The sequence below is a fragment of the Anoplolepis gracilipes genome, chromosome 17 (genome assembly GCF_047496725.1).
Source record: "Anoplolepis gracilipes chromosome 17, ASM4749672v1, whole genome shotgun sequence".
NCBI classification, from domain to species: domain Eukaryota; kingdom Metazoa; phylum Arthropoda; class Insecta; order Hymenoptera; family Formicidae; genus Anoplolepis; species Anoplolepis gracilipes.
In genome coordinates this window covers 737,814-751,743 of record NC_132986.1, presented here as the reverse complement: position 1 = coordinate 751,743, position 13,930 = coordinate 737,814, and the positions used below count along the sequence as shown (strand labels likewise).

Genomic DNA, 13,930 nt, shown 5'->3' with positions numbered 1-13,930 from the left:
TAACATTCTATCACCAAATTATTCTAGTTTGAAAACGAAAACGAATTCCGTTGTAGTTGTCAAATGATGTAATCAAAGAGATGATACCGCTACTAATAATAAGATATTAATATTTTTGTGCTATTTATAGAAATAAGTCTAACGAATAAATGCTTACTCGCTGGAACGCGATGACTTGAAGAAATAATAATAATAATATAATAAAATCCCTAAAAATATTTAAAAAAAAGTAAGTTTGCTTTTTTTGAAAAAGTAACAGATATTATAATGTTACTTCGATATAAAATAACTTACAAAATAAAATAACTTAAAAAATAATCTTCTTTTAAAGCACAGAACTGAGAAGATACAAAAATATTAAAACTGGATAGCACATTAAAATTGAAATTTCTGGATTCAACATGCTTTTTTAATTTTTTGTCTACGATAATTTTTCGCCGAATTACAACGATTTCAAAATACCCAATTCTTTTTAAACGTAAGTTGTGCTCAGACTTTTGTCAAACATTGTATGTACATATAGTGGTATAGTATAGCATATTGAATAGCATAATAAATATGTGTATATATATATATATATATATATATATATATATATATATATTTATATATGTACATATAATTTATATATGCTATTATACTTCTCAAATGTGCCTCGTGACATTTTAAAATGTTCAAATAACATTCACAATATATATTCACTATTTCACATATCTACTTTAATAAATCTACTTTATTGCGCTATAGTTTATTAAAATTGATTTCGTTTAGATTTCATGAAGAATTATGTATGTAAATGTAAAATGCAAAAATATCAACCGCATAGATTTTCTCAGTTCTGACGTTGTAGTCCAGAAGACGTAATATTACAGATTGTTAAAGAGCACGCTTGTATAGATTCAGGAAATGCAAAAATAGAAAGTAGATCTGTGTATGCGTGTTTCGTGGGGCCATGTGTATCTGAGAAAGAGATAAATGATTTGCTTATTACGCTTGTATAGAATTTCAAAGCTGTTCTCTGTAATGTTTGAATTTTGTGTAAGTATTTATATACTAAAAGCATATATTTACCATTATTTGACTAGCATATACTAAATTTTCTAGCATAAGCTAAATTTTCTCTCTCTTTCGTTATTTCTGCAAAAATTTTATATTATAATATTTTATATTATATATTATATATTATATATTGCATATTATTTATATTATAACTGTAAATATAAATAAATATATGTACATATGTAAGTAAAATCATACACATACAGTCGTTTATTATTCGACACTTAAAATCAAAGATCAAATTGATAAAATTATTATTTTCTAGTTAAACAGGTTGTGTAAAAAATGTATTAGAGTCATATATTGATTTTACGCATATAATATAAATTAAACAATAACAAAAATAAAAGTAATAAGCTTAATGTAATTACAATTACTAACAATAAACGACAAATAAGAGCTTAAACGCGATTATTAGTGCGGCAAACTATTCCCTCAATGATCTATATTATTTCGATTTTTTTAGGTTTAATTTTAAAGAATTGCAGAAAGGGAATACGCTTGTCATATTTCCACGAGGTGCTTGCTAACATTTTTTACTGTTTATAGAAACAACTTTTTGCAGTTTACACTCATTAATATACATATAACCTTCTTTAAATCCTAATCCAATTTTTGCTGAAGATGGACCAAAAACGGTTCGAAACGTTTGTTATTAATTGGTAAAGTAAGGGCTCTCAATGTTATGATAATATAATAAAAAATATTTAGCATAAGAACAATTATATTGAGTGGACAAATTGTTTATTAGAATTTATAACATATATTAGAAAGTAAAAACCTAAGTGTTTATAATGATAATGATAATACAATCGGGCGAACGTTTCAATCAGATCTTTCTGATCATCTTCAGCGCAAAGTATAAATAAAAGAAGTCACTAGTTTAAATAAAAATGTATAAGAGATAATTGTGAAACTGTCAACTTGTGTACTCGCATAGTGAGATATTGTATAAGTATTCGAAATGTATTTGGAAATTCTATGAGTAATGGTTAGATGTTAGTCAATTCAGTTTGAAGAATCTAATTATTGCAAATTGGTTTGGAATAATACTTAAGTCAATACGATAGTTTGTTGATATTGATTCATCAGCCATAAGGTATGCTCCATAATCAGTCAGTATAAAAAAAATTTTTTGTCGTAATGTAAATTAATATTGGTGTGGATAAGTAACAAGATTTAAAAGTTATAACAAAATTATTTCGTTATTAATGCATATATATCATAAATATTTCATATTGTAATTAAATTTACACCTTAATAACCGCCTGGATTCTTATTTGCTACTTAGTAATCATATAAATTGATACCTGGAAAGTCAATACTTAATTCCGATTCTTCTTTCAACTAACAATAAAATTCACGCGCAAGACAAAGGCTCCTGAAATGACTCTACCTGGTATGCGCGTTATCAATGTTAATGGGACGAGCACGTTAATGGATATTTCCGCTTTCGACATGTCTTATTGATGGGTTTTTCCTCCATATATAAGAAAACTAATTGGAAAGATAACATTTGAAAAAATATATAAGTTGAAAAAAAGTTTGTCAAAAATCGTCATTTGAATTGGATCGATTCATTGTGTATTATTATTTAAAATATATATTTAAGATATACTATAGTGTTCTTCTGCTCACTTTTTATTCTGGATTGTAAAAACTAGGCTGAAATAATCATTATTGCATGTGAGTATAACGTAACAATATATAGCCATCGATTTTTTTTTAAATACAGAACAGGAGATGCATATATTTTTTTCATAAAAGTTCAAAGTAATATTTTAGTTTTAGACATTTTTAACTTTTATTTTCCGCAAATCTTTAACATTAAAAAAAATCTCTCTCTCTCTTTCTCTGGTATTATTTTTTGCATATTTAAATTAATAAATTTATAATTTATGAACGTGCATTTATATTGTGTAATTTTGTTTTATTTAATAGTTGTGCAAATATGGACCCTGATTTGGTTGGTCTTGGCATTTCAGCAAACAGATTTTGAACAGCCGAGCGAAACTTCAGATAATTTAAATAATGAACCAAGTAGCACCACACAAGCAACAATAACAACAACTAATTGCCCGTGTGTTGCAACTGCAGAATATGATCCAGTATGCACTGATAATGTTACCTATGAATACCTTGGAATATAGGAAGATTTAATTGTGCGAAAAATTGTAACCCACGTAAGTATTATCAATTGCTATAATTTATTAATTAGCAATTGATAAATTGCTTTATCTAAACTTTTATATGTATATAAATTTTTAGGTATAAATTAATTTTAACTTGTATATTTGCTATCAATTTTTAATTAAAAATTCTCAATTAAATTCTTAATTCTCCGTTTAAATCTTTCAGTTTTTTTAATCTTCAAATTTCTTAATAGTCAACTTTCTCTTTTTAAATTCCATCTCTATCTCTCATCTTCTATTTTTTATTTTAATTTTTTCAATTTTTAATTTTTAGTAGTTTTACTCTTAATTTTTAATCTTTCTTAACTTTATTGTTCTTTTTTCACTTTTCAACTATTTTAATTTTCTCTCACATCTTATGATGTGTGATTTTTAAAGGCATAATTATTGAGCAAAAAATTTTTTAAATTTTTAAAGAATATAAAATTTTTTAAATTTAAATAAATAATTTTTTAACAAATTTTCTCTTTTTCATTAATTTTGTTTAACTACAATATTTTTTCTCTATAATTTCTGTTTATTTATCTATAGTTTTAACCTTGTCTAATAATTTTAAATATTTTTTAAGAACTTGAAATAAGGATGATTAGAGCTTGCGAACCATACAGCAATTGAGCAATAGTTGAATGTCACATTCATTATCACTTCCATATAACTGAAAAAATAGCACAACAATATATGAATGCAGATGAATAAGTAAAGATATTGTAATAAGTAAAGATGTTATAATATTGATAATAATTTTTATAATCTTAATTTTTTCTCTTGTTATTATCTTTTCTACAATAATAATTCTTATATGCTTTATATATTGTAAAATATTATTATAGCGGAAATTCTCTAGATATGCAAGTAATCGCAAATTATTATCATATTAACTACAACCTTCCAATAAACCTATATATCAATATATCAATAATTAATGTATTACATTATGCAAGTGTATACGTTTTCCACGAATTGCCAAGTGCTGTTTAATTATATACAAACTGGTGTTACATTTTAATATTCTCGCTAAATTAAAATACTTTACGTAATACACATTTTATTATTTATTATATTATAATATTAATCCAACAACTATGAATATTTACATTAACATCTTATCACCAAATTATTCTAGTTTGTAGACGAAAACGAATTCTTTTGTAGCTGCCGAATGATGCAATCAAAGAGATGATAACTTTGTTAACAGGATATGATTAGCATTCTTGTGTGATTTGTAGAAATAAGTCTGACGAATAAATGCTTACTCGCTGGAACGCGATAAACTTGTAAAAATTATAATAAAACCTCTGAAAATATATATTTTAAGAAAATAAATTTGCTTTCTTTGAAAAAGTAAGAGATATATTAAGATATAAAATAATTTACAAATATTTTAACTTGATTTTTTTAGCAAAAAAAATGATGCCTGTTTACTCCTTTTTTTTTAAAACAATACTTTTTTACTGATACTATCACTAACGTGCTAAAAAAATTGTCGATAAAAGAAACTTCAAAATTAGAATGTGTATAAGCAAATAAAATCTTATTTTCACGGAAAATGTGCGTAACTGTAGTTTGACTTGGGTATTGGCTGTCAGCCAATGCTATAAAAGGAAGCGTAGCTGATACTTTGAAACAGTAGATCGTCGACCTTCGGTAGATCATCTTGAATACATACATTATTTAATAGTCGATCGGCGTGATTTCTTAGAAATTAAACGTCACTAAACGTCATCAATATGTTATTTTACTTGTTACTAGGTGAGAAAAAGATTTTATTTGTTTTGTGCTCGCCAATCAATTTATTTTTCTAATATTGTTAATTGTATTTAATAATTTCTGCAGTTGTCTCATCGTCATTTCTCATCGCTGCATTCCCACAAGTAAGTGAATTCTTTTGACATAAGCAAAAAATAAAAAAGTATATTTAAATAATAAAAGATTTAACTTTTACAATATTTTATAATTAAGAGACACGATTGTGTTTTGCATCATGTCTTGCATCAAAGTCAAAATGTGTTTTTTATGTGGCTCGTCTATAATTAAAAAGCAATAATTATATTGTTCCATAAACAAACATCAGAATGCAAAATCTAAATCGACAAGTTTACGTGTTTACGAGGATAGTGTTGTCGTTAGAAATTTTCTTTACGAATAATAATATATCAATGTTAAAAAAAAGTTAGAAGTATAATATTAACTCGATATATCTAATTGTAAGATATGTAAAAAAATGTGGATTACGAGTAATAATGAGTTGTCTCAGACAGATTTCGTCTTTGACGGACCAGTCGCTACCAAGTTACCCAATGCAGAACAAAAAACTACATCAACATCCACAACGACTGTAGCATCTAGGACTGAGAATAATATGACTCCTCAAACCATAAATCAATTCAATGCGTGCGTTGATACTTGCCCGGTAATTATTATCTTTTAAAAAATTAAAAGTATTATTTTATTTTATGCAAATTATTTATATAAGTGTTTTATTTGATTCGAAAAATTTTTCAAATAATTCTTACATATGTAAAGAATTATTGAACTTGAAAATTCTTTTGGAAAATAATTTTGATAATTTTTGAAATCGTACATTTTGATTGTAGGTGACAAATGAATACAATCCAGTTTGCGGTACGGACAATGTTGATTACACCAATCCAGGAGGACTGGGTTGTGCGCAAAGGTGTGGAAAAGGTACGATATACTCTACTATACTTAATATAAAAGCAAAAGTTACTTGTTTAAGTTATTTATAATACAATCTTTCTCTTAGAAACGAGAATAAAATCAAAGAAAACATTTTTCGATTTTATATTAATATTTTTGAATCAGATACTTAGACTATCTTTATTATCTTTTGATTAATATTAATTATCGTTATTAATTATATATTACTTTCTATATTTTTAGTATTTAATCTAATTTCTCTTGATCGTTCTAACATAAACAAATTTTATACAATAGATAACATTTATCAAATATATTTATTTTTGATTCATTTGACGGTCTTTGTCCTATGAAGTTTAAAATAAAAAGAAATACAGTTACTATACATAAGGCAGTACGATTGACACATTAAAACACCAACATGTGACATTCGATATTTACAGAAGTGACATTAAGATATTATGGACGCTGTTCAACGATGAGTGGATAATTATCATCATTAGACGATATAATTTAAAATAATATTATTCTAACGAGAATAAAAAATTGATTGTCTAGAAAATGGGAGAAAAATACACATATTTACACACCATAGCATATACACACATATTACAAATATGTATATTCGTTCAGTTTAAACAAAAATAATTAGCTGAGAGATGGACACTTATTTTATTTGTATTTCAACCTTTTTATCCTCTAAATGACTCTGCAATTAACGATCCTACGATTAAATGGATTAGATGGATTTTAATTATATCAAGTCTTTTTTTAATTATATCAAGAGACACTGATATCTTCCCACTTCTGGTATTTTCGACTGGATATATCGTGCTCTTTAAAACTCACAAATTAAAAGTAAAAATTTTGTTTTTAATTTTACTTGAAAGATTTTGTACCAACTCAATACTTGAATTTTCTTTGCTTGGAAAAAATTGGAAAAAGGAACTAATCATCCGATGATCGAGGAATCGTTTCGGTCGGCCCACCTAACTCTTCGTGCAATTTCGAAATTTCCACTGTGAATTCCGTAAAGATGCCTCGCTAGTATATCAGCTCTGTCTTCTTCGGCCTCAACAGCCATCCTTCTGTATCGACGAACTGCTAAAAGGCAGCCACCGGTGAGTACAATCTGGATTATTAACCAAAAGATCAGAAGACCCAGAGCCAGACTCGCGTCGACGCAGAAAAGACCGTCTATAGATCCTAAGAAAATAATTCGAACCATTTAATTCTGCGATAATTTTATAAGTAAAATAATCAGAAATGTATGCGAACGGATCTAGACGTTCCCGGATGATTGGAAGAGGCAACGATACTCGATATTCATAAACTCACTTCCACCGGTGATCACAACTGTATCAGGAACCGGATCCCTGGACAGTAAATGGTCCGCTGTTATCACCGGACTTTGAACGACGATAGATAGTTGTAACGGTAATTCCGCGGGGGTGAGGTTTCTGAAAATTTCTGTTACCTCGGCGATAATTGGCTGCTCGATCGACCGTCGTTTCCTGCCGTATGAAATCTGTCCTCCTCTGCATGTAGTCTTCAATCAGAAATCACAAAAATTTCAATTATCATTTTATTTATTTAACCATCATCAGTAATATTTCTTTGCAACCGAGAATAATTAATTCCAGAACAATTTAACATGTAAATAAATCTGCAATGTTATTTGCGTTACAACGTAAAAAAAAAAAAGAAAAAAATAGGATCCGAGCCAACTTACCGGCTCACAAACTTCGAGACAAAATCTAACGATGACGTTGAATCGCACAATTTGACTATCGGGGAATTTGAAGGCAGTAAATGTTGAGATCAGAGAACGGTTGTCCATCGGATCCTTTAACAGCGCGGGAAAGGTTGGCGGATCCGTTGGACATCCAGATTCATCCAGAAGAAGATACGAGGAATCTCCGGACGCGCTACTAGCTACGAGGTGTCCAGCTATGATATCGTAAGGTCCTGCAAAAGAATTGTTGACGCTTAAATACTCCTGAAAATTTCACTGAATCGATCAAAGAGAATTTGTAAATAAAAAGAGCGTATCCCGCACAAACGTCAAGAGACACGCGAGTGACTCACCGTCAACAGGTTGAATTTCGATTCTGAGCGTTAACTTCTGCCCTAATTGTGTAACGACTGCATCCATATTTTCCTCGTTCAAGATTCTCATCGTCACCACTGGTGCTTCGGAAGATGCGTTTATTATGATTGACCCAACTGGCGGTACGCCTGCGCTAAAAAGAATAACCAGAGCCAGAATATCGGGGATACTTGTCATAATATCGAGGTCAAATTTTTATATCAGAGTCGTTATTCAATTATATAAAGCGATATCATTTGTTTGAAAAATAGTGTTGCACAAAAAAAAAGTGGACTTACTTTGGATCCAAGAAAGAAAAACTCGAATTAACGGACACGTTTCTCGGTTCCGGGATATTACGGTCGTCTAATGAGCATCCAACTTTCACCGACTGATCTCCCAATCGTTGGATAATTGGATTATATTGTATCACAATAGTGGCCCAAACCAACGTATGAGTTCTGCAAATAATAAGTATCACGATGCATGACGACATATTAAAAAAATATATCGTAATAAAATTAATTAACGTAACAATAAAATACATATTATATATATTAATAAATGTATTGATAAATAATATTATATTATTAAATATATTATATTAATAATAAAATTATATAATTTTAATAATACAAGTACCGATTTTCATTGTCAATGGAAAACGCGGGTGTCAGACCACATTCAATGTTAGATTTGTTTATGGACTCTTTCTTTGGCAGAGGCAATCTTAAGATTGTCACATTTTTCCCAACACCATTAACACCGCAAGTATCTCCATATCCACTCGCATACATTCGTCCTTCAAAAGGCTCCACAGTAGTTAATGTAACTGTCATGACTGATTCGCCGCATTGTACTTTCACTAAAAAATATGGCATTTAAATGGTATTAAAAATTCATTCATAAGGAATATGATTTATAAAATTATCTATCTATCATAAACGTACAATCCAGGCAAGCTTCTTGTTCTTTATAAATGACGTTGGGTCTGGCAACCAGCGAACTGACTCCAAGACTGATTGTATCGTCAGAATGCAGCAAGCAAAATGGTTTCACTTCCGAATAGTCGACGGTATAAGCTCTGCATATGAAGCCATTTTCGCTGCGATCACATTTCTCCTCGCACTAAAAAAGATCATAATCGAATCACACCCTCATTCAATCGATAAGAGAATCGATAAGAGAAATGGGAGAAATATACCTGCTTTATATCGAGACCCGGTAGCACCACTTCCGAGTATGGCAATGTTACATTCCGATACTCCGCATAGGAACAATAGCTTTTCTTCGCTGCACGAAAACATGTACAAATTGAATGCAATTCGATCTTGCAACCAAAAGACAGATTAGCGACTTACATATATTATGGCACTGATCTTGCAAATATTCATCCCGATACATGGACGATCTGTAGGCTTGCGGTCTAGTTCCTCTCTCGAATTTTGACAACGAACACATGCCAATGGTATCGTTGATTGACAAAGGCTCGCTAGTACGAAATTGCGCAGATTCGCACGCGCTTCCTAATATATTATACAAAAGTTTTTATGTAACTTGTTATAAATTTATTATTTTTTGAAACTTTTAATCGATTTATTTGAGACTCGTCAAGATACAATCCATGGAATTATTCTATAAAGTGCGTACCTGCTTTTAGACACTTCTCGTAACACTCGCTTCTTCGTAATGTTTGATATAAGTAAGAGTGTCCTTGTTTTAAAATAGCTCCCAAGGTTCTTTCTACTTGCCACAGTCTTCGTCGTTTGCAATTTGGTGAAACTGAAGTATAAAATCAAAGATTTTGAAAAAGTGCATCTTAAAATTTGCTTTTAGAAGCGAAAAAATAGTGAAAATTTTCTTTACATATTTTAAATATTTTCTTCTCTCACAAAATCTGAAATAATTTCTCCAAACCTACTCTATGTCACTTTTGTAGAGCTTTGCGAGATCAAAAGCTTACTTTTACATTCTATATGTGTTAGAAAGAAAATATTTACAATTAGTTAGAGAGAGAATTTTTTAAATAAATAATATACTCTACAGTATATATATATCATAATAGAAAAGGAAACAGCCTTTTTACCTTTAATACAGATTTTATGGAAAAACGTGGCGTTAGTTTCAGGAATGAGTTCTTCGCCTTTTACTTGCACGCTATAACAAATGTTACTCGCAAAATCGATTACAAACGCTGTGCAATTCAAGGTTTTACATCTGTAACAGATCAATTATTTTTAATTAATATAAATTTACACATTTTTCTATATTTAATATATATGACCATTAATTCTTATTGTTAAAAGAAAAAAACAAATTAATTTTCTTTATAAAAAAATTGCGCTATTTCAGTCATATATTTATATTATTATACATTTATTATATTATATTATATTATATATTTTTTTTTAAATATTTAACTAATTTTAATTAAAGTATAGGGCCTATTAGAAATGATTAATTGATGAATTACCTGTCAAAACAAAGCACGACAATGCCGTTGTTATCGGCATATTGGCCTACGCCAACATTTTTGTGGAATACAGTTTCTACAGCGTTTGCGGGCTTAGCTCCGATGATTTTCTCCCATCCCATATCTTGATCCTGACAATTCTGAGACCAACCTGAAGGACATAAGTCTTATAAATTGCGAGCTGCAGTTAAATAGCCGTGCTTACGATCTGTGTGTACTTTTCGCGTGATGCTACAGAACAAGCTATACTTGCCACTCAGAAAAAGAAAATGTTTATTTAGGTATATTTTATCAGTTATCAAATTATAGATATTTGTAATTCAAATTAAGAAAGAAAATCACGAACGAGTCAAACAACTTTATACAAATTCTTTTTAAGCCAAGTAAAATTATCGCTAAAAAGTGTAATAAAGAATAAGAATAATATTTTTTATTTATTAGTCTACAAATTTTGCTTTTTGTTGTGTAATAAAATTTTATTATAATAAACAAAAAATAAATCTCTTTACATTTACTATACTACAGCTACTATTTATTAAAAGTATTAGACTGTTCCATTTGTATAAAACATTGATTCTTACCTGTGCTTAAAGCGACACTGCAAACAAAAACCATGAAATGTAGGATCATCATCATTCTGTATCTTTGCACTGCAAATGTGACGAGATGAAAATCAGTTGCGAGAGTTTGCTCTTCAAGGATTCCTGGATTGTTCTAGAGACTCCGGAACAACATCTTCTGTTTCTCACTCGTACCGCTGATTTACCTGTATATATATTATATATATATATATATATATATATATATATATATATATATATATATGTATATATGCAAATATCTCGTTACGTAATGTCGCTATCACATGTAAAAAGTTGAAATCAGCACGCATTAAACTAACAATAAGTATATCGTCGAGTGAAGACGCGGTCGAATGCGCGATCATCCGCGTTAGCTACTCCTTTAAGAACTCCCTCCTATCTTCAAGGTTTCAAGATAATGCAATGTTTCTTCATATATAAACGAGCTGTTCGCTGCATAATATTACGTGTGCCGTTTTTACCTCGTGCTTTTGGTTCCGCTATCTCCTGACACTACGTAAGCACACGACATAATTCGCGACAGCGATTTACAATGGGATTGCCTCTCAACTCTGTTAAACCCGGGAGGATGAGTGCGAAAAGAAATGTGCCCTTATATTTCGCGGTCAAAAATTTCGCGATAATATCATTGCGTAAAAAGTCGTCTTTTCACTTACAGATTAAAAGGATTAGTCGTGGTGTAATATAATTAGTACTCTTGTGCATGTTATTAGGTACTCTTGTAAAAAAGGACAGCGTTAGATGCGATGAGACTTTTATGCTGATGATTACTCACGTTTATTAAAACGATGATGACTGATAACAGTTATTTCTTTTCTACATTTACACGTAAGCGAATTTCGCATAATTTCAGGACATAATGGAATTAGAATTTTATATTTGATAATTAAAATTATTAACTCACGTTATAAAGCACGAAATATAAATATCTATAATTGACAAAGTTTATATTAATTATATAAAGCTATATTGCAATTCCTACACAGAAAAAAAGAATATTTTTATTTTGACAATATATTCTTGTTATTTAAAAATAATTTTCTTCAATGAAGAGGGATAAAGTAACACACATGTTCAAATGGAAGATTATAATTTTCTTAGAATCAAAATAATTATTTTATTGAAATGACAGTTATAGTCTTGAAATAAAACTGTAATATTGTTGAAATTTAAGATTTTTAAATTCTTCTAAGAGGATTATAAATTGTTGCATATATAATAAACGTGTTTATATGAGTATACATAAGTTTGACATTTGATTTGAAGGTTGAGTTTACTTTTTTCTGTGTATGAACGCAAAAATTAAGGAAAAAGTTTACAAAGTTTTATTTAATAAATTATATAAAAGTAATGTACACAAGAGATAAGCGATATACAGTATATAAAACGTATTGAAGCAAAAATAAGAATTCATACCATATTAATATTCACTTTGAATAAAAAAAAAACAACGTTCTTTTCTACTCCAAGATTCGCTTTAAATAATGATTTAGAAATATATGATTTTTTTGCTATTTATACTCTTGTGCAGCATCCACTCACGCGTTCTTATGCAAAACGCTGATCCGTCATTGAACTCTCTAGTAGCAATTGTCACACTTAGCTGAAGTGTGCATCCTCGGCGGGTTAAAGATCGGTGTATCTCATCGGCGGCTGCATGCGCTCCTCGACGTAATCGAGCGGTGCTCGCGATTCACTCTCGGCGTACATTCGTCGTCCTTTCGTTTGTACAGAGAGTGAGATGGACGGACGGGCGAGCGTTCCACTAACCAACTGCGGGACAGACACGTAACGAAATGAAAAGCTATCGTGCCACCGAGCCACATCGGCGGATACGACGAGGAAGAGCAGAGGGGCATTCCATCCGCCTGCCCGATCGAATGATCGGATGCGGCTGGGTAAATACAGCTCCGCGTACATCAATCCATTCACCAGCATTGTCGTGAAAAAGAAAGAAATAAAAGAAAAAAAAGAAAAAAAAAAAAAAAAAAAAACGATGGCGAGGTCGGCAAACGATTATCTGGGATGCTTTGCGCCGCCCAAGTGTGCGTACGTACGTACGCACGTTCGCTCATCGGTGACACAAATTCGGCCTTCGTCTATCGTTATCGTAGACGATTACGAAGTACTCGATACTTAAATGAAGTATAAAGATCTGCAGCTTAGGAAACGAGTGTTTGCTTTGACTGCTAACATACCGTTACAAATATGATGTGTATTTAATTATTTGAGTATGCGCGTTATTCGTCTGATTAAATTCACAATAAGTATGCAAATATGCTTTGACTTTGTGGAATTAATTTTAGTATAAAAATTTAAATGAATTGTAATATTTAATTTAATGTGAAAATTTAATTTAATATCTGTGGAGAAAGATTCTTTATATTTTGAAATAAACGTAAAGGGGAGAAGAATGTTTTTTTTTTTTTTTTTTTTTTTTTTTTACAATGGAGTTTAAATGGATTCAGACACAGCGTCATTTAGTACGAATGCCAATGTTCTGCTGTTAAAAGAGTTTCCCACAGTGCAACAACTACAATTGAACAAGCATCGGAAGCCTATATCGATAGCGAACATCGAAACTAGTAGTGTCCTTCGTTTTACGTAACTCTCTGGCATCGTTTACGCTTATTAGTCTCAGTAGCATATACATTTATCGATACAACAAGATGTCTAATGTGCACTTGGCAAAATGAGATATCTTTCGAATATATAATAACGATATATGATACATAAATTGTAGATGTTGTTTGGAAAATTCGTTATATTATGTGTGCGTGTATATGTGCGTTTGTGCGTTCCATAAAACTTTTTTTCAACAGAACAGAGTCGTGGAATCCGTCCGATGTAATAATAT

General features: G+C 30.1%; 2 protein-coding genes and 2 long non-coding RNA genes across 6 annotated transcripts; 2 read left to right on the top strand and 2 right to left on the bottom strand.

The window, feature by feature from the left end:
• Nucleotides 1-717: 717 nt before the first annotated feature.
• On the bottom strand, nucleotides 718-2,435 carry LOC140675075 (uncharacterized). Its single transcript, XR_012048317.1, has 3 exons — nucleotides 2,370-2,435; nucleotides 1,072-1,137; nucleotides 718-960 (listed from the first exon to the last, which is right to left on the bottom strand). It is a non-coding gene; the product is annotated as an uncharacterized lncRNA (long non-coding RNA).
• A 2,427-nt stretch (nucleotides 2,436-4,862) lies between these two features.
• On the top strand, nucleotides 4,863-6,579 carry LOC140675073 (uncharacterized). The gene is made up of 5 exons (XM_072909107.1): nucleotides 4,863-5,000; nucleotides 5,085-5,122; nucleotides 5,506-5,661; nucleotides 5,846-5,936; nucleotides 6,353-6,579. Exons 1-5 carry the CDS (start codon nucleotides 4,979-4,981, stop codon nucleotides 6,397-6,399), a joined length of 354 nt encoding a protein of 117 aa, XP_072765208.1. The 5' UTR covers nucleotides 4,863-4,978; the 3' UTR covers nucleotides 6,400-6,579.
• Nucleotides 6,580-6,674: 95 nt separating this feature from the next.
• On the bottom strand, nucleotides 6,675-12,746 carry LOC140675072 (uncharacterized). Of its 3 annotated transcripts, XM_072909106.1 has the most exons (15): nucleotides 12,616-12,746; nucleotides 11,053-11,237; nucleotides 10,472-10,622; nucleotides 10,085-10,215; nucleotides 9,649-9,780; nucleotides 9,360-9,524; nucleotides 9,203-9,291; nucleotides 8,949-9,126; nucleotides 8,641-8,863; nucleotides 8,298-8,459; nucleotides 7,998-8,152; nucleotides 7,642-7,877; nucleotides 7,387-7,458; nucleotides 7,248-7,285; nucleotides 6,976-7,115 (listed from the first exon to the last, which is right to left on the bottom strand). In XM_072909106.1, the coding sequence occupies exons 2-14, from the start codon at nucleotides 11,105-11,107 to the stop codon at nucleotides 7,271-7,273; spliced, it is 1,764 nt and encodes a 587-aa protein (XP_072765207.1). In that variant the 5' UTR covers nucleotides 11,108-11,237; nucleotides 12,616-12,746; the 3' UTR covers nucleotides 6,976-7,115; nucleotides 7,248-7,270. The 3 variants fall into 3 exon arrangements, with proteins under 3 accessions (XP_072765205.1, XP_072765206.1, XP_072765207.1); XM_072909104.1 differs by having other exon boundaries at nucleotides 6,675-7,115; nucleotides 7,248-7,458; XM_072909105.1 differs by lacking the exon at nucleotides 12,616-12,746 and adding an exon at nucleotides 11,321-11,460 and having other exon boundaries at nucleotides 6,675-7,115; nucleotides 7,248-7,458.
• LOC140675076 (uncharacterized) lies at nucleotides 11,445-12,742 on the top strand. Its single transcript, XR_012048318.1, has 3 exons — nucleotides 11,445-11,569; nucleotides 11,787-11,901; nucleotides 12,658-12,742. It is a non-coding gene; the product is annotated as an uncharacterized lncRNA (long non-coding RNA).
• Nucleotides 12,747-13,930: the final 1,184 nt, after the last annotated feature.